The sequence below is a fragment of the Malurus melanocephalus genome, unplaced genomic scaffold, assembly GCF_030028575.1.
Source record: "Malurus melanocephalus ecotype Western Australia unplaced genomic scaffold, MMel_1.1 scaffold_474, whole genome shotgun sequence".
NCBI classification, from domain to species: domain Eukaryota; kingdom Metazoa; phylum Chordata; class Aves; order Passeriformes; family Maluridae; genus Malurus; species Malurus melanocephalus.
The window spans coordinates 469,550-496,351 of record NW_026623706.1 but is presented as its reverse complement, the minus strand read 5'-3'; the positions used below and the strand labels follow the sequence as shown (position 1 = coordinate 496,351).

Below are 26,802 nucleotides of genomic sequence, written 5' to 3'. Positions count from 1 at the left end.
CTTCTCTGAGGTACCCAGAGAGTACCATCCCCAAAATATTCCATGGATTTCTTCAGTTTTGCATGYGAAAAATGGTAAAAACCTCTCCAAAATCTTCCTGGAGTGATGTTYATGGAGAATCCYGGCACAGGATCCTGGCACAAGAATGTCCTGACCCCCAAAACCCCTGCCAAAATCAGACCCTGCCCTCACCCACCCTCCTCAGCCACCTRCATCTCCTCCACTGCTGAAAATTAATTACATTTAACCCCCTAATTAACTGCAAGCCACTTAATTGGATAAGCAGAGCATGGTAAGAAGTTAATGCACATCCACGAGCAYCTCTCCATTCCAGGGGTCCCAGGACAATCAGCTCAGAGGGAAGATGCCACAACTTGTTTGCTGCCATATTTTAAAAGAAATTAAATAAAATACAAAGTGAGGGGGTTTGGGGTATTGTGATGCTGCTCCAGTGATCAGTTCTGGGGATTTACGGAGGAAAAAACAAAAAGAACGGAAAATTCAAGTCCTGAGAACTCACTCCTGTTACTTCAAACTACAGCCCCAAAGCTCTGGTTGTAGGAAGAGAAATTTCAGATTTCTACACTCAACTCCCCAGTGCAGTGAGGACAAAAATCAGTTTTATTTGCACACTCAGCCCTTCAGCAGCCCAGTGTAGGTGAAGGCTTTCAAAGCCAGTTAACATTTCCAAAACTCGGATTATTTTTGCTTGAGCTCTCCCCCCACCTGAGAGCAGGATGAAAATGAGACAAAAACACACCAAGTACAGATGCAAACAGCACATGGAACACACAGASTGATGTACAGAGCTGGGGAGAAAGAAATTGCACTTAAAAGCACTTTAAAGATGTACATTTTTGTATTTGTTAGTAAGAAACTCAGAGAGGTCACAGACAGAGCTCCCACTTTCTGCTCCTCCTCCCAGGAAACACAACCAGCACCTCTAGGAGCTGGAAATGTTTTTAATGTTTTTTTTTTAATCCTGGGGAAAACCAACCCAAACCAGCAGCTTAAGGCTGCCACATGAATTCATTTACCTGCAGGCAGCCCCTGGGATTGAGGGGACAGGTAATTCCCACACATTTCCCTGATTTCAGGGGATTCACACTGTGCTCTGGAAGAACAAAATCTCATTTTCTGAGCAGTGATTTTTAGAAGAGACACCAGCACAGCTATCAGGGTCACCTGATATTATTTTATATCCAGATCAACTTATTAGTGCTACACATCATGATTTTCAGTCCTTGGCAGTGAAGGGTTAAACATGAGAACACTAAAAGCACAGTCAGAAAAGCTCTGTGTTCAGAATTCCATAAATTTAGCCCAAAATCACCAAAATTCTGTCACTGAGTGACCACACAGATCAAAGGAGCCCCAGCAGACAGAATCAAGAGCCTGGAGACTGATGAAATAAATCCAGAAGCTAMTTCCCAATTTTCTGAGAACTTTTTTCTTGCCCAGTGCAATCAGGGTCAGGAGAAATTAAGAACTTTTCACAAAGTTATTGCAGTTTCCTGCAGGTGAAGCTTTGCTAAACAGAAAAGCACATCTTTAAAGTGTATTAGTTCTTGGAGGGGATGAAGTGTCACACCAACAAAAGTACACATGAAATAAAAAAGGAAATCAGTTAATGATTTTTATTAAATTTCAGTGTTTCATAAAATAAATATGGTTTATAATATCAAACAGTGAGAAATAAAGCACAAGCATGAAAAGCATGGTAACAAAAGTTACACTCATGACGGTGTTTAATACTTAGCACTTTAGAAACCATAAAGCCTTTAATTATTTACAAGCAGCAAACTATCTAACATAATTTACAAAGTTGCAGCAGCCTAATCAGGGAGTCCTGGAAGGGGAAAAAAACATGGAGAGACTGCACTGGAAGACCTTCACTTTGCTCTAGCTAGCCAGCACTTTATTCCATCCCCTAATCCCCCTATGTACAATTTCTCTGTACCTTCCATCATCTCCAAGGTCAATAATTACACCCGAGTTTAGAGCTCAGCTCCTCTCGAGGATGGGCAGGGCCTTCTGCACTCGAGAGACACAAATTCAAGTAACACTTCAAAGAAAAGTAAACATGTGCAAACCCAAGTCAGAACCTACAGGAGCTGCAGGTAGGAGTGTCAAAGCCTYGTTAGCAGATTAAATCAGGGACCAGCTACAGAAACCTACTCAGGAACCAGTTGGGGCCAAGAATGAGACATGGGAGTGGTTAAAAAAAAAAAAAAAAGGAACTGCAGATATACCCTGTTACCACAGACAAAAATTTAATCTGCTGAAACACAAAGACTTTTAAGGTCATAACTCAAGATTTAATATTTCAACATGAAAAGAAATCCAAGCCATTCGACTTATTTGGGCTTTTGAAACAAATGCAAATGTCTCTGTTTAAAAATTGCTTTCAAATGAGAAAAACAARTCAATATATATTAATATATCACCCAAAATAAAAAACATAACACACTCTTCATTGTAGAGCATGCTGCTCATTCAGAATAAAGACAGGACAAAGAAAGTAGAATTACATTTCATGATGTAATAAAAACATTAAAATCTGTGATCATTAAGTGCACCATCGTACAGGAGTAGCGTGCTCAGAGTGGAAATGTTCTATACCTACCAGCATCCACCTTTATTAAAGCAAACAAATCTTTAGGACACTACCTGAAACTGAAATCAGTAATCATGGGCTCCATTCAGCTTGCCTTAAGTTTCAGTCAGGCACATTCCAGCTAGTAGCACCTGTTATGCCTCTTCATGATTGTATTTTCCAGAGATCTTTACATTTGTGAACAATATTTTTTTTTTTTTTTAGAAAAAGACTGGCTTTTGCAATCCTTGCAATGCTTATCCTACACAGATCCTGCAAGTAAACTCTGTTCTGAGCAGCACAAGTTGGGGCTTTTTTCAGAAATCTGAGAGCTGGACTTACGTTGGCAGTAGATACAGTACAACAACTGGATGTATTCAACAGTTCCTCAAAAAGGTCTGAAAGGAAGAWTTCCCTAAAGACTGTTTAAAAAACCAAACCAAACCCAAAGCACTTCACCCAAGATCTGTTCAATCCTTCTACCCGAGTTCAGAGCTTGCCAACTTTTAAGAATGAAGGGAAAAATGAGGGAATGAGGTGGAGGGGGAAAGAGAATTAAATTATTCCMAATTTGTACCGAAGAAAAGCTTCAAGTAAAAGGAAATCCACTTGTTCAAGATCTTGCTACATGCACAGTCCCTCGTCAGCCAAAAGCCACAGTAGTTAGCATTGGGTGTAACAGCAGATTGATCATTCATAAAAAAAAACACTGGCAACGTTCCTTCACCCTCAAGAACTTGCATCCACGGTTATCTGTTCCGAAGCTTCTTAAAAAATGTCAATGGTTCTGCACGTTTCATACCAAACTGGAGGAAAATGGTAAACATGTCTTCTTTCAATGCAATCCCAGCGAGCTGACCTTCTAACCCAGGAGCTGGGTGTCATTTCCGAGTCTGGCTCTTCTTTGGCACCGCGGGTCGCTTGGCCTGCCACAAATGGTTGTGGATGGTGAGGGCGTCCACGCTCACAGACATGGTTTTGGCTGGGATCACGTTAAATTGTTTTCTGTCCGAGCTGTACTTATAGAGTTTATCAATCATTTTCTTGGTGATGCTCTTTGGCCCTGTTCCAGTCAGCTTGTAGATCTCCTCCGTGTCGGGGTAGTAGCAGTAAAGTGCTCGGAACTGGCAGCCGGCGTCGCGGAATAAGATGATGTAGTGGTTGGCATCACATTTCTCCAGTTCCTGCAGTAAAACCAAACAGGGACAGGGATTGTTCCAGCAACCATGATTTTCAATCCTCTACAAATAAAATTCTAAATACAGGAGTGTGTTTTCTACATGGGAAGCAAAAAATCCTAAATATAGGTACATTTTAGGAACACCCATCACATCAGGGATTATGAAATTAGCATTATAGACCCATTATTGAATCAATAATTTGAATGTTTACCTCTAATATTGAGTTCTTATGTGGTTCATTCACTTTTCCAGCAAGACAGCAGTGAGATATAGCATTGTGAATAATAGGYTTGTTGGATTTGCTGCTGGGTTCCTTAAATAATTTTGGACCTAAGGAAGATTAATAAGTAAAAATTATTTACCGTACATTTATAACCATTAAGATTTTCATTCAAAGTGGAAAAAAGGAAAAATCCTCATATTTTTCTAGAATTACTTACTTTTAACAATATTAAACAGAACAAAATACACCTGACAACTTCTCAAAAATAACATCAAATACAAATTTCTGACCTGGTATTTGTAGTAAATGAATAAAACAAACTGRACCAAACCAAACTAAACTAAAACAAAGCAGGCACCTGTGTATTCTGCCACTGATGCAATAGAAGATGCYGTGGAAGCATTCTCCCAGTCTCTCTCTGTGTTTCTGCTGGGATTCCTGCTCAGGATGGGTAAGGATTCCATTGATTCAACTCTGAGAGGGAAATAAATAAAAAATTACATGCCAGGATTTCGTTTTTTGGCCCTGTAACCTTAGATAAATGCTGCTGGCCCTGAATGGAACAGATTATTCTTCCTTATCCTCTCCAGAACAGTCAGATTCTCCTTGCTAGAAATCAAAGCAAAACTCTGACTCCTCTGGGAGCAAACAAAACAAAATTGCAAGTTTGTAYAGAACACTGCAGTTGGCAGGCACATAAAGCAGAGGAACTCTGCAATTCTCACTGTRCCAGTGAGGTGAAGCAAACAGCACYGAAGGCCAACACCATTTCATCCCCCAGGCCCAGAAAACCCCAGGGAAGCCTCGCTGTACCTCTGCGAGGGAGTGCCACCAGAATGAACACTTTCAGGCTCAGTTGTTGCTGCTGAGGCCAAAGACAGACTGGAACCAGACTGAGCACTGCTCAGATTATCAGCTATGAGAGAGGAGAGAAAATGTCAGACACGTTTGGTTACAGAGATCAGCAGAGCAGCAGAACAAACAAATCCTGATCCTTACGTGTGGAAGAACACTTCGTCCCTGAATCACTGTAAGATTCCTCTCGATGGACCGACTTKGGCCTGGGTTTTTTGGGCTTGGATTTGGGCTTCCCAAGTCCTTGCTCTTCCAAAATTTGCTGCTGTTTTTTCCTTAGATATTCCTGCTTGATGAGCTCTCGCCGAGCCTTCTCCTCCTCTTTCCGTATCCGGTCCTCCTCAGCTTTGCGTCTGACAAGCAAACACAACAACAGTGCATTCAGCCTGGAACCATTTCCTCATCTTAGAGATAAAAAGAAATTCTTTTCTGTGCCTCATTACCGAGCTTCATCCCTTTTTTGTTCCACCTCAGCCTCGAGCTGCTGCTTCCTCAGCCGAGCCTCCTCGGCCTTGCGCTGCTGTTTCAGAAGGAACGCCGCACGTTTTTTGGCCAGCTCATCCTCTGCCTTCTGCTCATCCTGAAACATCCAAAGGCATGGAGGTTTTAAATAAAAGTAGACAATCTATCAAGCTGGACATCACAAGATTGCTGAGAATTACAGGAAAGTTTGAAGAAAAACTATTACTTTTGGAAATCGTTACTTTTTAAAATCAATAAGTGTTAATTGAAACTTTTTGTTGCTCAGGAAAAAAATTAAGAGACAGTTCTAGTGTTCCCTTAAGTCTGTRAGGGGCTCATCTTATTCTGATTTGTTTTTAGATGCCTTTAATCATCAAAAAATCTTTAAGATCTGAAAAGTATAATGCAACTATCATGCGGGCCATGATGGGCACCACAAATAATTCCAGTGCAACTGTAATCAGTCAAAATTAATCACACTACAAAAACCCCACAGGTTAAATCCACTGAGATTGAGACAGCCTGATCTGACCTTCTTGAAAGAGAAATTAAAAGAGAAAGTATCATCATGTCAGCACATTTGAGGTATTGACAATAATCATTGCTAAGCACAAATATTCTTTTTCCAAAAGTAATTGTTTTCCAATGCAGCTTTTTTATATCCAAATATTGCAACCAGTGAGTGCTGTGCTCCATCAGGAGACTGGACAACACCAGTTCTACTGCTGGGTGAGCGTGTAACAGGAACCAAAAAGAGAAATGTAACACATTTACCTTGAAGAAAAACCCCACACCAGACTTCTGATCACCTTCACTAATCATATCCGTGGAGCTATCCTGGTTTTCAAGTTCTCCTTCATCTGGAGCTTTTAAGTCAGACAAATCTACTTCAATGAGATTAGCCTTGCTTCTCAGGGGCTCATCCACTGGGACATTTTCTTTTCCTGAGCCATCAGAAGAATTCAACCCTGTTTCCTTGAAGCTGTTATTCACCTCTTTGCTCATTTCAGACAGAATATTTGCATCTTTGGAGGTGGAGAGAACAAGAGCCCTTTGATTGCTCTCATCGTGAAGTCTATAGGTATCAAAGAAACACTTCTCCTGGGAACCACTTCCATGATCAGGACTGCTTTCCAATCCCATTTCCGTGGGTGTCTTTGCCAAGCTATTGGGTGGGAAAGGTCTCAGATGGGGAAGGTTTTCTAGGCTGGGTGTTGGGGTTTTAACACGTGCTGAATTTTGCTGCCTGTCCTTTGGGACTTTCAGCTCTGACGGTCTTCCAGGTCGGGGAGTCCTTCCTTGGCCAAAGCGCGGTGGTTTCCTCAGACTGTTCATTCCAGTTGGAGACAGGGGCTCAACAAAATGAATTGAAGGTTTTACCTTTTGGTCCTGAGAGTTGCTTCTGGTTCCTGGGGATGGCACTGTGGGAGATTTCATGAGCAGCTCCTGTTGCTGGGAAATCTTTAAGATGGCCTGCTGAAGGGTGCTGATGGTTTCGTTCAGCTTTTCAATAGAAAGATCACATTCATTTATATCCACATCAGTCACGTTGTCTTCTAGGAGGGCAACAGAAATTATTTTACTTTTTTCCAAATCGTGTATAGCAGCAGAGTCTTTTGGTTTAAGTGGCTCAGCAAAAGCCAGGCTTTCCTGCATTTTTACTTTTGCTACTTCTTGAGAATCATTGAGCATTTCTTCTCTCTCCTCCTCTTTCACCAGAAACTCCTCAGATTTGGAACCCAAAGAAACTTCATCTAAGTCTTCCCCATTGTGCCGAGCATATTCTTTTGCAAAATGTTCTGGCTTAAGAGGTTGTGGACCATCAGGAGATTTCCCTTTTTTAACAACATGAAGGAAAGCWGCCTTGCCCAATTTTAGTCTCTGCCTTGCTGATAAGGCTTCCATCTTCTTCTTCTGAGCCTCTATCGCCCTGCGTTTCTCTTCCAGCTGCATGTGGAGCTGCACCAGCTCAGAAGCCAAAAGATTAACATTGTCTTTGTTCTGCCTGCTGGGGCTCTGCTCTCGCTTCTGTTTCCACGTGGTCAGTGGTGCTGGGCAGCTTTCTGACCCATCTGGGGTGGTCTTTTGGGAACTGCTYGTGCTGGACTTGGTCTCGTAGCTGTTGAGCCTCTGCAGTTTCCTCTCKGCAAAGCTGGTCATGCGAACGCTGCCGCTGGCCATGGACACGCTGCTCACCTGGGAAATGGTGCTCAGGCAGGGGCTGGAGCGACCGCTGGCATCATCCTTGTCCTCGTGTTCTTTCACCTTCATATCCTCCTGCAGTTTGGCAGATTCTTCCTCACCAATGTACTTGGTGACTATAGGATGGTCATCCATGACCACCAGATCCTGCTCGGCATCTTCCATGTCCAAGAGATCTGGCTCTGAGTCCTGTCTCACCATGGTCCACGTTGTGTCCTGAACRTGCAAATTGAGACCTTTCCCATAGCTCACATTGCCTTTACTCGTTACCTCCTCATCGGGTTTAGCAGCATGAAGAAAGAATCCTCCAGTGGATASCTCCTGAGAGGAAGGATCTAAACTGCTACTAGCCAAAGGTCTGGAAGCTTCTAAACCTGCTTCCCCCAGGCTCACTGGATCTGCAGTACTGGGATCTGCAACTGGAGTGAAATCAGAACTAGAAATTGGAGTAAAAGTCCTATTGAGGTCATGCTCACCATGACTGCTCGTTGCYTTCTTGCGCATCAAAGACAAGTGTCCTTCATTTAATCTCTTTGTTACAAAACTCCTCTGTTTCCCCTCCCCACACTCATCCTCTTTATTGATGACCTGTTTTTCCTTGGCTGGTTTCAGGACCGCAGGCATTAAAGGCTCCAGGTAAAAACTCTCRGGTTTGCTGTCCGAAGGGTCGCTGCTTGTTTTAGGAGACCACGCTGTGGCCACGATGCTGGGCACCCTGGCTGCTGCATTCTGCACCTCAGGGTCACCACGGTGTGGCCTTTCTTCAGATCTGATGATTGCAATCAGCTCTTCATCTTCATCCTCCATTTCYACGTTGTTCAGCAAGCTCTTCCCGTTAGCTTTCACTGATGGAGGGTGGGGCTGATTTTTGGGGGTTACATTGACRATGTTGGAAGCAAGACTGTCCTTGCTGATGGATCTGGCCAGGCTAATGCTGTCACCAGAGCCAGGGTCCACATCAGTACTGGCAGAGTGATGAAGAGCAAATGGTGTTGGCTGAGACAGAGGCCTAGGAAAGATAAAAAGAGTCTGCTGACACTCAAGCACAAGCTACAATTTGTTCATATAAAAACCATGATACAGACAGCTTAAATTGTTGTCTTATTTTAAAAATGCATCCCATATCACAAGTGACCGTGATACCAAACAGCAACTTCAGATATTTCCAATTTCAACAGCACTTCCTGAAAATTGCATCTGATGCATTTTCAACTGCAAATCTAAAATCAATCAGCCAAACAAAATTAAGTGACTGTCAGTCCAGTTCTAGAGCAGTGATGCTACATCACCACAATCCAATTGCCACAGTAACATTTCCTCAAGCAATGCTGTAATTCCTAAATGTCTCCCTTACCTGGGTTTCCTCTCTGGCCATGCCAGAACTGCCCCTCGAGGCTGCCCATCAACACGGGTCAGAGAATTCGAACGGTGCCGCTGGCCTGGAATGGTTTTCAATTGATAACAGTTTAGGAATGGTCTTTAAACCAGCACTTTTACCTCATTTAATAGCAAATATAGAAACAGAACCAACTCCTTCCCCAACAGATGGCAGCAGAAAACAGATTTGCTGCAGYTGCCACCAGACAGACACAAAAATTRAAATCCACTAAGTTTCTTAAAAGATCTTTCAGATTTACTCGAATTCAACATGCTCACCCATTTGTGTAACTGCAGTTTAATACAATTTAAAATCATTTCTAGAAATGTACTTGTATTTTAATTCATTATTTTATTGGCATTGATAGTCATTGCCTGTTGAAAGGCAAATTCAAGGCACACTTACCAGGGCTTTCTTCTCCTTGTAAAGATTTTTGCTGCTTTTGTCTCAAAGGGAGCAGTGGGTGGGAAGGGCTGAAGGCAGGGCTTCCTCCTTTGCCACTAATTCAGAAAAGCAGAAATTCATTAGTACAAAGAATTGTTTTTTATGAGGAGAAAAAATATCAAATAATGAAGTTACACTGGTAAGTTACCCTCACCCTCTTTAAAACATATGATTAATTTTTAAGAAGTTCCTTAAAGAAAAGTTTTTCACATGTAACAATACAAAAGTAAACCAATTACCTGCAATTAAACTACATTTCTAAACATGGTAGATTTTAGATGTTGCTCATAAAAATAGTAAATTAGAAACAAAGTAAAGGCTGAAATAACTTATTGGTCACCATGCAATTTATGTCAGCTGAAACCCCTCGTCATTAACCTTCCTGCACATCAGATCATGTTTAAGTTTGTTTTTACTGAATCCCAGAATGGTTTGGATTGGAAGGGATCTTAAAGACCACCCCAGTTCCAGTCCCAGCCATGGGCAGGGACACTTCTGATAAAACCAGATTGCTTCAAGCTCCCTTGGAGCCCCTTTACATGCTGGAAAATGCTCCAAAATCACTCAGTTTCCARCACAAATTCCCAGATTATCCAAACAGAGGCACAAACTGAAGGTGGACCAACAGGCAGACAGACTTACAGGTAGTCAGGCTCCTCAGGGTGCAGGTAGTACCTACTACAGGCTTCAGGGGCTGCCTGGGCTGGGGGCTGCAGCTCTGCTGGGCTGGGGCTGGCAGGAGTGGCCAAGAAACTGCGTTTGGTGGCGTTGGAGATGGGGACAGGGGGACGGCTGCTCTTCTGCTGCATCACTGCCTTGACTGGGCACAAAAGGACAGCGTTAACACCGGCCAGGGAAAGAGAGCTTTCATTTGCACAGGGTTGAATAGAAATTTTAGCTCTTWATTTAAAATATGTGTTTACTGGTGAGCTTAATGACAGTTACAAATTAATAATTCATTTAGGTTTAGGGGGAAATTACCTGCTCAAAAATTACCCATTCAAAAAATTGGAACTCAAGTGGACCTAGGACTAATTTTCCTTCTTCTTTTACTGCTTTCAAAGATGCCCACTTTGGGTAGAAACAAAGCTTCCAAGGAAAGACATTGGGCAACAGTTTCACTGCAATGTAAGCATTAAAAAAAAACATGCTGCCAGTTATCCATGGTTACAAACTTACCATCTTTTATTTCCTGGATATCTCTTGGYTGTACAAAGTCTGGTTTGACATTCTCAAACCACCAAAAGAGTTCTGCAATGAACACCATGACATTAGGCTGAAACAGAATAAAAAGATAAATTACTCCTCATGTTAACGAAACACTCGGGATTTATTTTATTGAAGAATACATCCTTTGTTAAATTTCTTACCTTTAAAACCAAAGGAGCGTACAACATGTCCTCCAAGGTGAGGTAAAAGCATTTGTTTAGGTATTCATTTGAGAATTCTCTCAAAAGCTGAATGTTATAGAGGCTGTCTGCAATTGATGTCACCTCCTTCAAACAGATATCTGGGGAGGGGACAGGGARGAGTCAGTGATGGCACTGTCCCAAGGGATTGTCCTTCCACCCCCACCTCACAAAAACACTACAGGAACTCCACAGACTCCACACCAGCACTGGATATTTACTGGCTACCAGTGACATTTCTCTAGCTCTCAGTACCACAGGGACAGGAAAAGGAGGAAGAAATCCACAGAATAGAATCAATTCTGCATCTGTTTCTGAATCCACAGGGGATTCTGTCTGTCACAGCCACAGCAAAGGTAAACAGGCTACAGAGAACACACACGATGACAAAATACAAAAGCAATTAAAACCAGACATCTTGATTTGCATATAATAAAGGGTTACTCCTAGGATTGACAGTGCTGCTTCCTTCTGAAAACATTCAGGAGCTCTGCAAGGTACAACATATCTGAGAATTTAAAAACCAATAYAAAATGCTGATTTGCAGAAGTTAATGCAACAAGGATGTTGATTTATTACAAAAAGCATTTTCTGGGAAGAAAACTTATSTTTTGCAATGCTCAAGAATGACAATTTCTGTAGACTGAGAGAAACTATTTCAAAATCTGGATTTTAAAATGCCAAGTTTTAATTAATTTAATTTTATTCCTACAGAAAAATGGCAGAATTATCAGCCAACRCTGGTGGACATGTACTCCTTTTTTATGGTATTGAAACCAAGCTCAGTTATTTGAGCAAAGAAAGCCACATCACCTAAATCTGGAAAAGAAAGGGTTCTTTTGTAGCTCGTAAAATACAGAGAGCAGTCTTCTAAATACAGTAAGTAAAAAAAACAAGAGCAAAGAGAGATTATTTGTTAAATGTAGATTCCATACGTGACCTGCCTCCAGCTTGCCACAATCCAGTATCTATTAGGTGTGCTTCATTTTTAATTTTTAACATATTTTTAGTTCAGCTTTCAAAGCCTGAAATCTTTTATTCCTTTTCTCCCTCCAAACCTTTATTACATACCATCCAGTTTCATTTGCTCTGGACAATAATAGTGAATCACAGCTAGAAGAGCAGCACCATCGCTACCATCCTTCATCAGATCTTCCAGCACAGGGAAATAGGGTAACTGCCTGCTGGACAGGTGGTCTCTTCTGTAACGCACCTGAGAGAGAGAAAAAGGGTTCACATGATGCTCAAGGGGCAAAAATACCCCAAAAAAAAGAAAAAAAAAAGGCAAAGGAATCTGTGTTAAGCACTGAAAACTCTTTTCGGTGGATCCTTTCTGGCATTCTGCTCCAAGTCAAACCCAACTGACAAGGTGGTGTTTTTCTCCCCATGGAAGCCAATTCTGAAGGAAATGGTGTTTCCCTTTTCATCCTAGAATGCTTGGGGTTGGAAGGGACCTTAAAGATCATTTAATCCAACCCCCTGSCACAGGCAGGGAACCTTCCACAAGAGCAGGTTGCTCATTTCCCATTYATCTCCTCATGCCCAGGAGCAATCCGTGCTGCTGGATTCCTCGCTTCATTCACACGTTTTAACTTATTATAACCAATTTAACTCAAAATCCTTCCACACAGATGCAGCAATGCAGCAGATCCAAAGAAAGAGACATGGGTAACTACATGAAAACACTGAAAGCTTGGGAAAAACAAAACCRAAACACAGCAAAATAATTCTGATGAGCTGGTGATCTCTCATACATTACCCACATCCACAGATTTGCTGTCGTGTCCACAGACAGCAAAGTTGTCTCAGAGAGAACCAGAACATGGCATGTCTGGCCAGCCAGTGTGCAATAAAGGTGTTGTGCAAAAATAAAAAACATGGCCTTTTGCAAAACAGTCAGAGAGGAGCAAGGAGGCCTTGACATCCCCAGCAAAACTCTCCTTGATTTACTACAGATCAAAATCAAGCTCTGGTGCAAACCACCCCGCAGCCCTCAGGGAATTTGGAGCTGSCAAAGCCAGTCAGCTGAAGAACAAATCTTGGCATTACTTCTTGCAAGTTTTGCAAGATCCAGGGTTGCTATTTCCTCAGCATCCACACACTACCGCACTGGGAGGCTGTGTCTAAACTGAGCAGCAAAGCAGCTGGGAAAGCAAAAGCAAAACGCACTGCAGGGCTTGGCAAAAACACCTGGCAGTGCTGGTAAAACATCCCTCGGACACTTCAGGGCATTGATATCACTGGGATTTAACAGAATCTCTCGTCTGCTGAGCAGACACACCAGTCACAGATTGAATCATCAGAGGAAAGCTGGGTTTTACCAATGGCATCCTGCAGTTCCCAAGCCAGCCTGGGAAAGCTCTACACACACACACACACACACACGCTCCTAAGTGTCAATCTAGAATGGCACAGGCTGTGAAAAAATCTGTTCAGAGGAATGCAGATCACTTGGAGCAGTGAGAACCGGTTTCATTTCTTTATTTTGCACACGCTATGCTAAATTTCCCAAAGAACTCAAAGCTATCTCTGTATCCTAATGCTGTTTTTCCTGTCCTTTTACYAGGTGCAAATTGGGTTTTTCCCCAGCCTGGAGCACTCCACAAAGATGTAATGGAATGGGAATCATACTGTACCACACGAGCATATTCCACTGGTTCCAGCATGCAGTGCGATATGGCATGCATCAGATCAGGCTTACACAAAGAGAAACAGTGAGATATAGGATGGTGATTATTCAAACAAGAAACAAATCAAAGGCATCAGCAACATCCATTATGCACTGGCAATGTGGTCGCTAAGTCTGGTCAAAGAAGTGTGCACACCAAGGTGAACTGGTTAGCTTAAAAGGGTCAGTATTTATCCATTTAAAGCAAATATATTAAAAAAAGAACCTTCAGAAATTCTTTTTTAAGCTTTAATTCCTCCCGTAGCTAAAGCAGATATGAATATTTCTTTTCCAATAGGCTTAAATGGAATTTAAATCAATGACAGTCAATACCAAGAACTAAAATCTGTAAGAATTCCTTGTTTCTTTTAGCTTTGGTGAAAAACCCCACAAATCTRTCAAAGAGGGTTTTTATGGACTTAATTCCTTATTTTTTTCTCAACTATTATTCTCTTGACCATTCAGTCTTTTACACTGAAAATTCTGAATTCTTCCTTATATTCTAAACTGAATGTTGTGGATTGTAACCCTCCTGSCCATGCATACAATGAATGACATTTGTATGCATTAAAATGCAGAAATGGTGCTACTAAAATAGAGAGAACTCTGCATTTAAAAAAAACCCCAACCAAACAAAAATCACAAAACAAAAAACAAGCACAGAATCGACAGAATCTCACAACTACTTTGGAGACTGCAAAATCTGTCAGCGACCATCAAAATCTCAGTGGACTAACAGTGAGACAACTTTTGTTTACTCCTTCTTTTAATTTTAAAGTTTTTACTCCAGCTCACAGATTTGGTTCAAACAAACAAAGGATTAGGAGGCTGCAGTGGGTCTGAGCTCTCTGTAGGAAGGCAGAGAGGTCATGGGGAGACTGCCTGATCACACCTGCCTTTTCCAAAAAAGTGCTCTGCCCTTTGGAATTAACAACTGAGACAACAGCTCATCTTCCCAGAGAGAAAAGGAGTAACATCAGCTCCTGCAAGTGCAGGAGARAGGGTATCCAAGCTCAGGAAAGCAAAGGAACAAAGAAAATAAACCCAGAAAACTCGGACAAAAGAAAGCATGATTCTATAGTAGAAGTGCAATTTGGGTTTGTTTTTAAAATATATATATTGGAATTGGTATTTTCATTTCACACTTCAGCATAAAGGAAAATCAGTATTTTGTTCCAATATGCAAACTGTTTTCCCTCCCACTGCACCAGCTCCAGGYTCCTTAGCTCAGCACACAATCCCAGCAACTGTCCCACCGGATCCAAACTGGTCTGGCAAATCTCCTACCCCACCTCACTGAACAGCAGTGCTCYGGCTCTGACATTCACAAATCTGCACCAGAGCAGGTGCAGGAGCAGTGTAAGAGCATTATTTAAGCACAAACATCTGAGTATCTTAACTATGGATTCGAAGATTAGGCAGCCGTTTAAGCCGACCAGCTTTTCTCTCACCTCAGCGCTGTGATCAGTTCCTACTTACAACAAAACCCAGCAAATGCAACCATTGCAACTGCTAATTTTCTAGGGGTTTTTTATTCTACTACTCCATTTCCCCCACCCCTGAAGAGTGGAAGCAATTTTGAGATGCTGCAAAGTGATTATGCTGTATGCTGTACAGTATGCAAAAAAAGCGTGTCATGGAAACAAAGCCTGATGACCCAAAAGCTTACACAGGTGTTTTTCAAAGAGCAGCWAAAAAGCATTGTAATGGAAGCAAACACTCGGAGGAAGTTTAAAAAGCCATGATTTTGTGGATGACAACTGGTGTAAAAGTAGTTCACTTACAGGTACTAATTTCCAATACCATTTGGAAGGAGACTGCTCAGGAAGCAAGGAGAGGAACGTAGGAATAGGAAAGGAACATCAGCAATGCAAGTTAAAAGCAGTAATACTTAAATGCACTTCAGCAAGAAACACTTTCATATTTCAGAGGGSTTGTGGCCTAGAAATTTAGATTTAAAGATACTAAAATGAGACCCAAAAGCCAATAGGGCCAAACAGTTCAAGAGATCCTTTAGACCGCACATCAGCTTGTAAATTAAACAGTTCTTTTTGGCTGAAGGATATTATTTTTGATAAAAGGCACATAAAAAACCTCAGCCACTAACATGAAAATTAAACAACTGTGCCTCGTTCATATGTCACACTTGCAGCCCTTTGCCCAGCAATGCCAATTTGAGGAAAGAATATGTTATTTATAAATTATCTTAAGGTTTCATGAAATCATAAATTGGGAGCTCAGATAGATATTGTGTTTGAGAAAGACCTATTTGACATTCTCCAGAAATGAAAGTGTGCTATATTTTGCAATATTAGTGCATTGTGATATAATTTCAAGGGAAAAAGCTGGAAAAAACTACAAACACACACATATAACATTTGAATGCCAAGAGTATCCTTTACTGGACAGAACCTGAATAAGTYCCTAAATACACATTGGACAAATAACCCATGCAAAAAGAATATGCCCCAAGAGCTTTCAAAATATATCACATATATTTTGTGCTGTGAAAGCGGAGTCATATTTACCCAMGTTCAGTTGATACAGGTTATTTTAGGTTGAAATAAGTTGTTTTCATCCTACTGAAACTTAAAGGAAAGTCAGAAGATACCAGTGGGCTTCAAAGGCAAGGAAGGGCACTGATGACAGAGACAAAACAAACTGCATGCAGRAAATCTCAGTTTTGATGACTGGAGCCCTCACATTTCTCTGACAAAGAAAATACTGATATTTAAATCCATTAATCATCCACACACCATATCATAACCAAAGGAAAATTTGTTTTACCTTTTGATGCCCTGGACTTTCCATTAGTTGTTGTTTTAATTTAATCTCTTTCTCTGTTATTTCTCTCATTTTAAGGTTCACCTAAAAGGGCATAGCAYGGAAAAYGAATTAAAATACATCTGAATATGTTTCCACAAGTGTTCTTYTTCCTCCTGTTACTTWATGGTCGATTCATTCTACAAACATAGAAAGTTCATAGAAAAACATGGCACAGCAGTTTTCTAGAGCAACTCCATTAGCAGTAGCTGTAATCACTGCKAGGGAATCCTGGGTTTGCAAGGACATTCTCTTTGGAATGTGACCCTTGTCACTCTGAAGAATTACAGTAACTTAACTGCTGCCCTTGGAAAAGTTAAATGATTCTGCAAAATAGTGAAGCTGGTCAAAGTTAAGTCCATCCTGTTATTTAACATGAAACAGTGCTTCACCTAAAAACCCTCCCCAACCAAAAATCACCTCATAGCAACTTGTCTGAAAATAAAGAATCCMATTTTTTACAGTTTTTCTAACTTAGTTTCTAATTACATTCCTTCTTTTAAAATTGACCAGCTTTATTCATCCCTAAGAAAAACAAGTTGTAAAAGTGCAAAAAGATGATAGAAATGCAGAAGTAAGAAAGGAAGGCACTCATCGGAACATTTTTAAAAATCTGAAAAGTGACAAGAAAAGACAGATGTGTTTTTGCCAAAGTAAATTTTACCTTGTTAATCCAGAAAACCATGGCATCCTCCAAATCATAGGGYAGTTCTTTTGAGGCACTGAATGTAGAAAAACGCTTGACACTGGCAACCACCTTTTCAATGCTGATCATTTCTACYGTGTAGGCCATCATAAGAGCATCAATCATTGCCATATGAGAACTCTGAAAGAAGAAAACAGACAGCACTGGAGAATGAAATCCCTTTTAAAAAAATGGYACGTTCTAACTGTATTTAAAACTAAACATTGCTAAGGTTAGCGACCTAGAAATTAGGAGCTCTCCACTCCATTTCCTATTTTAAATAGGAATATAAATAGAAGTTAAGTTAAATAAAAAGAAGATGATTAGATGGATTTAATTAAGCTAACCATTTTGATTGGTGCAGAGCCCAGATCAGATTCAGACACAGGTGTATCATCACTCTCCATGACGTAAATCCCTTTCCGAGACAGCGCCTGGATCACGGACTGGTGGCCCTGCAGAGAAGCCACCTGATCCCCCTTGAGGATGAGGCTGCAGACCCGGCAGTAGAGCTCACTGGAGAGCAGAAGTTTGATCACAGGGGGTTTGATGTGCTCCTGCTCGTACTGATCGATGTAGAACGGGTCCTTCAGCTCCTCCGGGACGTTGTCTGAAAAGGCGGAGAGAAAGGGAATGAGTGGCACCACTTTTCAGCAAAAGGGATAGGTGAATATTAGTGGTTGTCACATTTTATTTGGAATTATCAGCTGTTTRGATCACAGGTTAAAATGGGTGTCAGATGGGCAGGGTTTATCCATACCTTCAAAGCAAAATCCCAAAGCATCTGTGCACAGAAACTCCMAGGCTCGGTCACCAAGAGAGGCTGGCCAGTCTCAAATCTAAGCCATCAACTTTTTGATGAATTTTGGCAATTCAGAACAAAAAGACCAAAATATCTGACTAAAACCTTGAACATTTTACAAGCCAACCAGTGAGCTCATTATTTATTTTTTCTGTCAAGAGCATTGAATCAAATTATTGCAGCTTTCAGTCTTTAAATAATTCAAGCCTAAGAAGCAAAACCACTCCACTYGGATCAAGCAGCAACTTTAAACCAAGTCTAAAAATGAACTTCTTTTGCCTTGGCCCAATTTCCACAAGTTGTGTTAGGATTTTGTCAAACTGAATCTAGACCCTGAGTGTAGTAATTCAGAAGTTAAAATTAGCAACAAAGMAGACCTCACCCTTGCCCACCAGCAGCCATAAACACATTTTTACTACTCCCCAGCAMATCTCAGAGCTGGCAGGAGATAAAAACACTAACAACTAATATTCCAATCACTCTAAATATGTCCAAGACATCTCAAATCCATCCATTGCTCCATATCCCAAAATAAATACTTCTTCTCATATTGGGTAATCAGCCTGCAAGCTATTGATCTGTATAACAACCTAGCAGGAATAATGAGAGCCTGCAATTCYAAGAAAAATATTTTCTAGCCTCAAGTGTATTGTCTTAATAGAARCCTGACATTTCTTAAATTTCAAACATAAAATTCTATCTAATATTATCCAGTCACTCTGAATATCTTTCCCCAAAGTCACTTCAGCAGTTCATTTTAAATATATACATCTACACTTAAAAGAATTATTAATTTAGCAGTATATTTACTATTCATTCAGCTCATTTCCAGAATAATTAAATTTTCCCATTCCAAGAAACTCCTACCCATATCATTGAACTGCAAAATAACACAGTATTTGTATACTGCAGAGCACTTGATGATCATAAAGAAGAGGAATGGAGACAGAGTGTTATTGCATGAGCCAGAAGTACATCTCACTTAGATAAAAATATGTAGCAAACCAGTACTGTCTAACAGCTCCAGCAGCTACTGTTAGACAGTGCTGTCCCTATTTTTCAAAATGGGAAGCTTTCTGAAGTTTCTTAAAATGAAGATTATTATTTTTCCTTTCTGTGACACTGAATGTGACTTTCTACTGAAGACGGTTGGAAGACACACAAAACCCACTGGCACTATCTAAGTAACATTTGTTAACATGGGAGTCCATTTTTAGAGAAATACATAATAAATTCAGATATTTTTAATCTCCTTAACATTAGTCAACCTGACSTAAAATCAAAGGCTGTTGAAAGCTAATTCCATTTAATGTCCATTGCCATTTCCATTTCTAGATAGAGAACTCGAGCTTCCGTTTCTAAAGACTGAGGAAAGACCCAAAAACCAAAATGCAAAGCAGCTCATATAATTCAACATTTTACACCTCTAATAACCAAATACATGTTGCTTTGTACTAGAATTATTTGTGAAAGGAAAGAATACAAGCTCATAAAATATCCATGAAGTTGCACATCTCTGGCAGAGCACTAGCACCACTCCAAGTTTGAAGGGCTTTTTTAAAACAACAAAAATGCAAATTCTCAATGTCTGAAACGTGAAGCACTTGGATGAGGGCTTTAGTATCAACACCTGCTCTCACCAGCCCCAGGCCCTGTGAGCTGGGGAATTGTGATTTTGTGGAATTGGACTGAAATAGGTGGACAAAGAGCCCTGAAATTCCTCCAAGACATCTGCCCAAAGGTCCTCACACAGGCCACACACTCCAGATTTTCCTCAGGATTTTCCCTCCTCCACAAAGTAGAGAGATGGTGATTATTTTACAGACTATAACCACAGCAAGAAAAAAGGTTTCTCTGCAACACTAACACGTCCAGGAGGGATCCAATCTCTTGGATTGGGGTCTTTATACACATTATTAACATGGGAGAGCCTCCCACATGACAGGGGCAGTCAGAYCTCCCACATCAATTTCCAATTAAACCAGCTCCATTTCAATGATTTTTAAAAGCCTTTTCTAGCACTAAATGGATCTAGTTCTTAGTGAGGRGATTCCATATCACAGAAATCAATATGTTTAAAAAAAAACCCAAACAAACAACCCAAAACAAACACGCAAACAGAAACCAGAAAGAAACCCAAAGCAAAACAAACAAAAAAAAAAAAAGCGTCTCATCTTTAATCTGAATGTCAAGAAAACCTGAAATCTTTTTCTTTTATACTGAAGAACCCTCTAACTTCACATTTCTGATCTCCATGTAACTGCTCAAGGACTGAATGGATTTGGATTGACCAGGATTAAGGGTAGGTCTGGGTGGGAACAACTTTTAGTACCAGGATTAATAATTTGAAGACTATCATAGGAAGTTATTCATCAACATTAATCCTCCCATAATTGCAACTAATTTCACTATAAACACTTGCCCAGGTTTATTTTTTACATTAGTACATACAACACTTCTGCCAGCTAAATTTGTCTGTCTGTCACACATAGGAACAGTTCAGTAGCTGATTTACATCCTGACTAAAGAGCCACAAAAAATTAAGATATAAAAACCATCGAAGCTCAAGAGCGGCAATACTAATTTTACTATTCAATTCAAAGATGGATATAATGGCAAGCACAAAGAAATGAGAAATAAATGGCTGGAAAATATGTAATGCAAAAAGGATGCTAAATAAGTGGATAATCCTGAGTTGAGAAACTTCCTAGCAGAGTTGATGACCTGCACTCAATGCTGTTGTCTCAAATGGGGTAACACAGCCTTCCCAGACAGGAACAGACAAAAAAAAGAGCTTTAATTGTAAGGTGTCTTCAATATTTGAAATCTGCATCTGAAAGTGCAACCGAAGACACTGATCTTACCTTTCACATCACTAATTATTCTTACCTGTAGCACAATGCCACAGAAAACACCTGCAGCACCCAGGGCTGCTCATTCTCCTACTCCCTCTAAAAATAAGAAAATTCCCACATTCCAGAAATCTCAATGGTAATTTTCATCACACACCATGGATGTGTGTCCTGATAACATGTACAGCTTTCCTGCCCAATTTTTAGGGATCAGACAAACTCCAGATGTGTCACATGCTTTGTGCTTGCCTTGCTACAGAATGTGCCAATGSTCTTTTGGAAGAAAATGTCCCAGGCTTTCCAAGTCCCAGTTTCTATCAGCATCTTTTCCAACACTTTCTTTCCATGACCTATAACTGAACTTRGWGGTTAGCAAAGTTCTGTTYRTTAAAACTTGAGTTTTTACACATTTATGGCTTGGATTTTGGTAAAAATCAACGTGAAAAATTGAATACTGAGAAATTAATATCTAAGCTATAGCTCTGTGAAGGTGAACATCATTAATTCAGTATGCCTAAAGTTTTCTATTAAGAATTGTTGAAGAATTTACCAGCCTACTCTCAGTATCAGAGTTGACTGGATCTCTTCCACACACGAGTTTGATGTAAATTTATACCACATTACTCTTATGCTCATTTTTGCTGCTTCCCCTACTTGCAAAAACAAAGAAATATCATATTTTTTTCAAGTTTCAGCAGCATAAATTCTCAAATGTTCTTGCCCTGCTAAGCCTACTGGGAGATGCCTCCACCACCTGTTTTTGTAAGAGACGAAGGACTCAAATACAAACCACCATGATATTTCATTCAGCAATTCTTTTGGTCTGTTCCATCMTATCAATGAGTTCTAATCTCTCAAAAACTGTCAGTTCTGAGCATAAATCATCAAGTACAAAATCGTTGAGAGGATTACAAAAATAACTGCACTTGCAGCAACTGTCAGAGAGACAATTATTGCCAGACTCTCCTTGCTTCAGGGGAGGGACCATTTCTTTATCACCTCTCTTACAAAAACCTGTTCAAAGACAACCACCTGATGATGACTTGATAAAGAAAAAACAGCAATCTGAACAAATTTGACTTATCCCCTGAACTGACGGGGTGGATACACCCCAGATGTTATTTTACCTCCAGAAGCACGAAGAACTGGTTTCACATGGAAAGGGAGCCAAGCTGTCCTGGTAAACAGCACGAAGCTTATTCAAATTCTGAGTAGGATTTCGTTAGTATCAGTATCTGTTCCCAGAATTATTCAGCATTGGATGAATGTCCTCCAAGCTGCAGAGCACGAGCACAAACTGCACCTTTTCAGCACTGAGACCACCAGAATATAAATATTTTGCGGTGGTTCTCATTACAGCACTGAATTCTAAACCCTGTAASTGATCTGTAATAGGACACATGAAAATTTACATACAACAGGCAGGAAAACCCCAAGCTAGAGGCTTTGMAAACTGCTGGGAGAGTGACTGCACTTATTACCATATCTTTTGATCAAGCACAAAGCCACAAACCTGGATAAAGCAGGGGAGACAAAATAATAATTATGGAATCCTTCACCCCTGTAAACTTCACACAATAACACTCAGTGTTTATGAAACAGGTGTTATTAAAGAAACAAATGTTTAACTGTTAATATTTGCTAAACACAACAGCTTACTTAAAAGTATTTTTGCTAGCAACCTGAGAAGAAAGCTGACAAAGACAAACAGGGAATCCAGGGATTTAGCCAGTTTAGCCCTGGAAATATTCTCACACTGCCTCTACCAAGTGGTAACTGTGGGAAGCTATTACAGTACTGTAAAACCTTATTTAAGAAATAAGTTTTAAGTACTCAAAGACCAAAAAAAGACAAACTTGCATTTCTCCTCCAATGCATTCCATTATTGCTTGGCTTTCCTGCCTGCATCTTGCCAAAGGTTTCAGGCTACTGTCAGCATTGAGTCTGGAAACTATGTAAAGCTCCCAGCCCTGATAAATAAGTAAAACCCATCAGGTCCCTTTTGAAAAATCTGAATTTTGCACACTGTTYCACAAAAGCAACAACATTTGCTACGGAAAGGGTTGGAAAGAACCCACTGCCCACAGCAAGCTGCAATTTTGAGAGACTTCCATATCCTTCAATATCTAAATTTTAGTATTATAGCCRTGATGATGRAAAACATAATTTCTACACATAAATKAATGCTACACTAAAATCTGCTGAGCAATCAGAATTTTTAGTTGTCATTGTCTATTTTCCCAGGTGGCACCAAATAAAACCATCCTGAGTGTGTTCTTTCCAAGTGCTGCTTCTCAGAGCCCAAGGGGCCAGCAGGGMTGAAGAGCCAGGTCCACTTCCCACAGCTCTGCGTGGCCTCATTCCTGYTTGGCAATCTGGATCATTCCAAGGGCTGTGGAAAAGTGATCTCCCCATGGAGGGCTTGCCAAGCTTCCCTAACCCTCCCACGCTCACCCTCTGTGAAATGAAGTTCCCCACATTCAGTGGTAGCTTTGTTCCTMAATCCCTTAAACATTAGGAATCAGAATTCCCTGAAGTGGCTGTTTGGCTCTCATCAAAGTTTGAGGATGAAAAAAAGATAATTCTGGTCTAATTACACTCCATTTTCTCAAACCACTCTCTCAGCTAAAGGGACTGAGAATCTTTCCAGAGTACAGAAGGTTTCCAGATGTGCTCAGACTGARAGTGATCCATGTCAGTACTCCCAGATTTACTTGGGAAGATGGATGACACTGAATGGAGAAACACCTTCCTTCACAACATCCTTTCCCTGTGTTTTCTGGAATTCAGACAAACAGTTGTAGGACCTCCCTCTGGAGCCCATCTGTGCCAGCCAGGCATCCACCACAGCCAGGAGCTGCAGGTTTCCAGGAACAAATCATCCAGCCCAATTCCTGTGCAAGAAAATGGGTTGTCTTGCAGTGTTTGTGTAGCTGCTCAGTTTGGCTACCAAAATGTTCTTTTCATGGCCAGAAGGGAAAAAAAGGAGGACTGCATCATCTTGCATCATCAAATAAAACAAAGCCCAGACTGGGACTTCAAATTACTTATCATGCATGCTCCCAGTGATTTGTCCTTGAGGAAGAAAAACAGATGAAGAATTTTCCTATTTAAATACCATCTTAGAAGTGGAGAATTCAAATATSTTTTAACAGCAAAGAGAGAATACACTTGCAGGTAAAACCTGCAGCGATGAATGACTTTCAGTTACAGTCTAACACAGCATCAAATTCCTGTTCTTGACCCTTTCCACTCTTTACCATGAGCTCAGYCTTAGCCAGATGAAAATGAAATCCAGGATACACAGCAGAATTTGAAGGATTAAGGCATAAAGTTATGTCAATCCATACATCAAACCCAAATCTAAGGTTTCAGAAAAACACCATTACTCATTCACTTGAAGGCAGTTATGGAAGCCTTATCAGGTAAGATTCACTGCAGAACGTGTTTTAATATTATGAACAGAAATATCAAATTAACCAGAAATAAGTTTAAAATAATAAAAAGTCCTCAAAACCTTTAATGTGCATGGTGAGATTTCATATAACAAAATCACAATTGCTTTGTAGCTGCCCAAGACTCACTGAACAACAGACAATAWCTTAAAACTAAAACACACCTCTGAGGGATGACAAGTAATGTGTTAAATTCAAGTATTATTAAAAATTATAATCACATAGAAACCCTTCTTAAACCCATCTCCCTATGAATTAAAGAGGCTTATAAATTTCTAGGGATTGTGCAATGCTATTCCAGCAGTAATGGCTAACATGTGACAGCGACTTGCAGGAGCCATTTCAAAAATCAAACTACATTTCCATGGGCCACAGTCCTGCAAAGACACACACKGACATCAATCCTTACTCATTGGGGGGAAAAAACACTTTTTCCTATTGTTTGTGGCATTAACTTGTGTTATTTGTAATCTGAATGAACCTAAATGCAAGCAGAAAAACTGGCAGAGGCTGCTGCAGCCAGACATCACAGCTCTGCCATGGGAAAAGCTGTTTCTTTTTAGCTTTTAGTCACCGGAAAGCCAAATACTTTTACAACCTAAGTCTGTGTTGTTAGSAGCATAAACAGACTTGCCATTAAGCAATTAACTGGTCCAAGAGGCTCAGACACAACCCTGAGTGCTGGAGCAGACACCACCCAGCAGCACGAGGCCACCGAGCTCTCTCTGCAGCGTAGGATCCGTGCCAGTCCCTTCCCATTTAGGATCAGCCTCCCTTCGAAACAAAGTCACAATATAAACAGTGCATCCCCAGGTCTGGAATAGCCATTTTATCACAGATCGCTAAAAAGTTKCAGGAAATGTTACAAACAATTCCAGTAACTGAGAAATATTTACATGAGGAAGTGCCTGTTCTGTTCTTTTAAGTTATCAATGTTCCACTGATGCCCTCCCCAAATTCCCACATTTTCAAATGCCATCTGATCCATGGAGGTTTTTTGCCTCTTGTTGCTTGTAACAAAATACATTAAACACTGTAAAGCCATGATTTTCTTTTCCCCACAATCASCAAGCTGAGTGGGACACTGACAGAGCGGGAAATATTTAAAAGAAAACTAATTTAGAAAAATATTCCAGCAAGGATTAATATTTCATRGCAGGAATGGACCACTTTTCTTCAGCCTTGTCACCAAGTAAGCCAGTGCTAATCCATTAAGCATATTATGAGTTTGGGAATTAGACTTAGATTAACAGGGCCACCTCATTTTCCAAAACAGGACTCTATACATGTTTTTATTTTATCTTTTGTTCTGGATTAAACAAACCCACTAGTATTGCATCCTATTTCTTCATAATGAAGCTACTAAAACTCAAGATGTATCTTGTACATCGAGACAGATCTAGTTCAAAACAAAAAAGCRAATTTCAACAGATGCCAGGAAAACATTGTACAAATATACTCCAAGAATATTTGCTTTTCCACGTTTGACACTAAAAGTTTATCACAATGAGAGGGAAGGAAGAACTCCTCTATCACCTACAACCTGCTCTTTAATGTCACAGAACCCAAATTACACCTGCTCATTCAACATTCCATAGAAGAAAAACACTGAACATAAATGAAAAATTTTTTAGATCATTTAGGAAGTAAAATCACAATCTGACAGAAAAAAAAAGAAGCCCTAACTGAGCATACAAAGGGTGTCAAGATCCCAGCATCCACTGGCCAAGATGACCAGACAAGGAAGCACCTAAAGCCTGGAGGGACTTGGGGCCTGCAAGCAGTGACATAAAGCCCCGTGGAACAAAGTCTGCTTAGCTAAAGMAAGGATTTAAACATTTTGAGGCAGGCAATTCTTCCCAAGCACCATCTGGGAGCATTCAGCATTAGGTTTGCTGATTCAGGGCATCTCAAACAGTCCCGTTATTCCTGTTTAAGGTACCARCAAAGATTGAATATTACAAGAGAATAGGCTGCCATATTATTGATATTTAAAACAAAGCCAAATTTAATTACTCCTGGAAYAGCAGGGGAGACAGAAAAAGAAAGAACAAAATCAAGAATGACTTYTTGATAGAGGTGATCTTACCTATTCCGTAGGCTTTAGCACAGATCCATTGTAGATTAGCAGCTATTTTTGCTCTGGCTGAATCATAGAGCTCCAAAGGGACAATCTCAACTGCACTATCTGTCAGAGCATCCATTTTTCTTCTGGTACTATCTCCACCCGCACAAACATCAACATCCACCATCTAAAACAAAAACAAAAGGCAGAGACTTTTACACGAGCTGACGATTCTAAAGCCACACAGGAGAGGGGCTGGCCAGGCTGCACACAACAGGCCCGACATCCTTCGGGATTTCCATCGGGAGGGATGATGTAGAGATTCCAAACACACTGGGAAATCAAAAGGCATCGGAGCCCGGGGCGAGCATCCCTTTTTGTCAAGGGCAGGGCCCGGCTGGGCGAGCCCCCGGCCGAGGCAGCGGAGAAAGGCGCAGCCCCGTCACCTGCCGATGGGATAAAGGAAGGATGAGGCTCTCCCGAACAATGCGGGCAGGTACCGCCGCCCCCTCCCCGCCCGCGGGGCCGCGCCGGGGCAGGGGCACRGCCAGGGCAGCACCTGCGGCTCCTTCCCCCGCCTCGCCCCCGAGAAACAGCAGAGGCTCCGCGCCCGCACGCCCATGGCCGGGCCGAGCAGCGCCGGGGGCCGGCGGCGCCCCCTCCCCGCATCCCCGCCCCACCCGGGCGGAGGAGGAGGTGGCG

The 26,802-nt window shown here is 41.0% G+C and overlaps 1 protein-coding gene across 1 annotated transcript; it reads right to left on the bottom strand.

Moving 5' to 3' along the window:
* Positions 1-1,611: 1,611 nt before the first annotated feature.
* CAMSAP1 (calmodulin regulated spectrin associated protein 1) lies at positions 1,612-26,571 on the bottom strand. The gene is made up of 17 exons (XM_057380848.1): positions 26,125-26,571; positions 17,274-17,536; positions 16,906-17,067; positions 16,206-16,286; positions 11,822-11,963; positions 10,712-10,851; positions 10,521-10,617; positions 9,984-10,161; positions 9,303-9,397; positions 8,874-8,958; positions 6,092-8,528; positions 5,299-5,435; positions 5,000-5,208; positions 4,814-4,916; positions 4,359-4,474; positions 3,989-4,107; positions 1,612-3,780 (listed from the first exon to the last, which is right to left on the bottom strand). The coding sequence occupies exons 1-17, from the start codon at positions 26,285-26,287 to the stop codon at positions 3,478-3,480; spliced, it is 4,830 nt and encodes a 1,609-aa protein (XP_057236831.1). The 5' UTR covers positions 26,288-26,571; the 3' UTR covers positions 1,612-3,477.
* Positions 26,572-26,802: the final 231 nt, after the last annotated feature.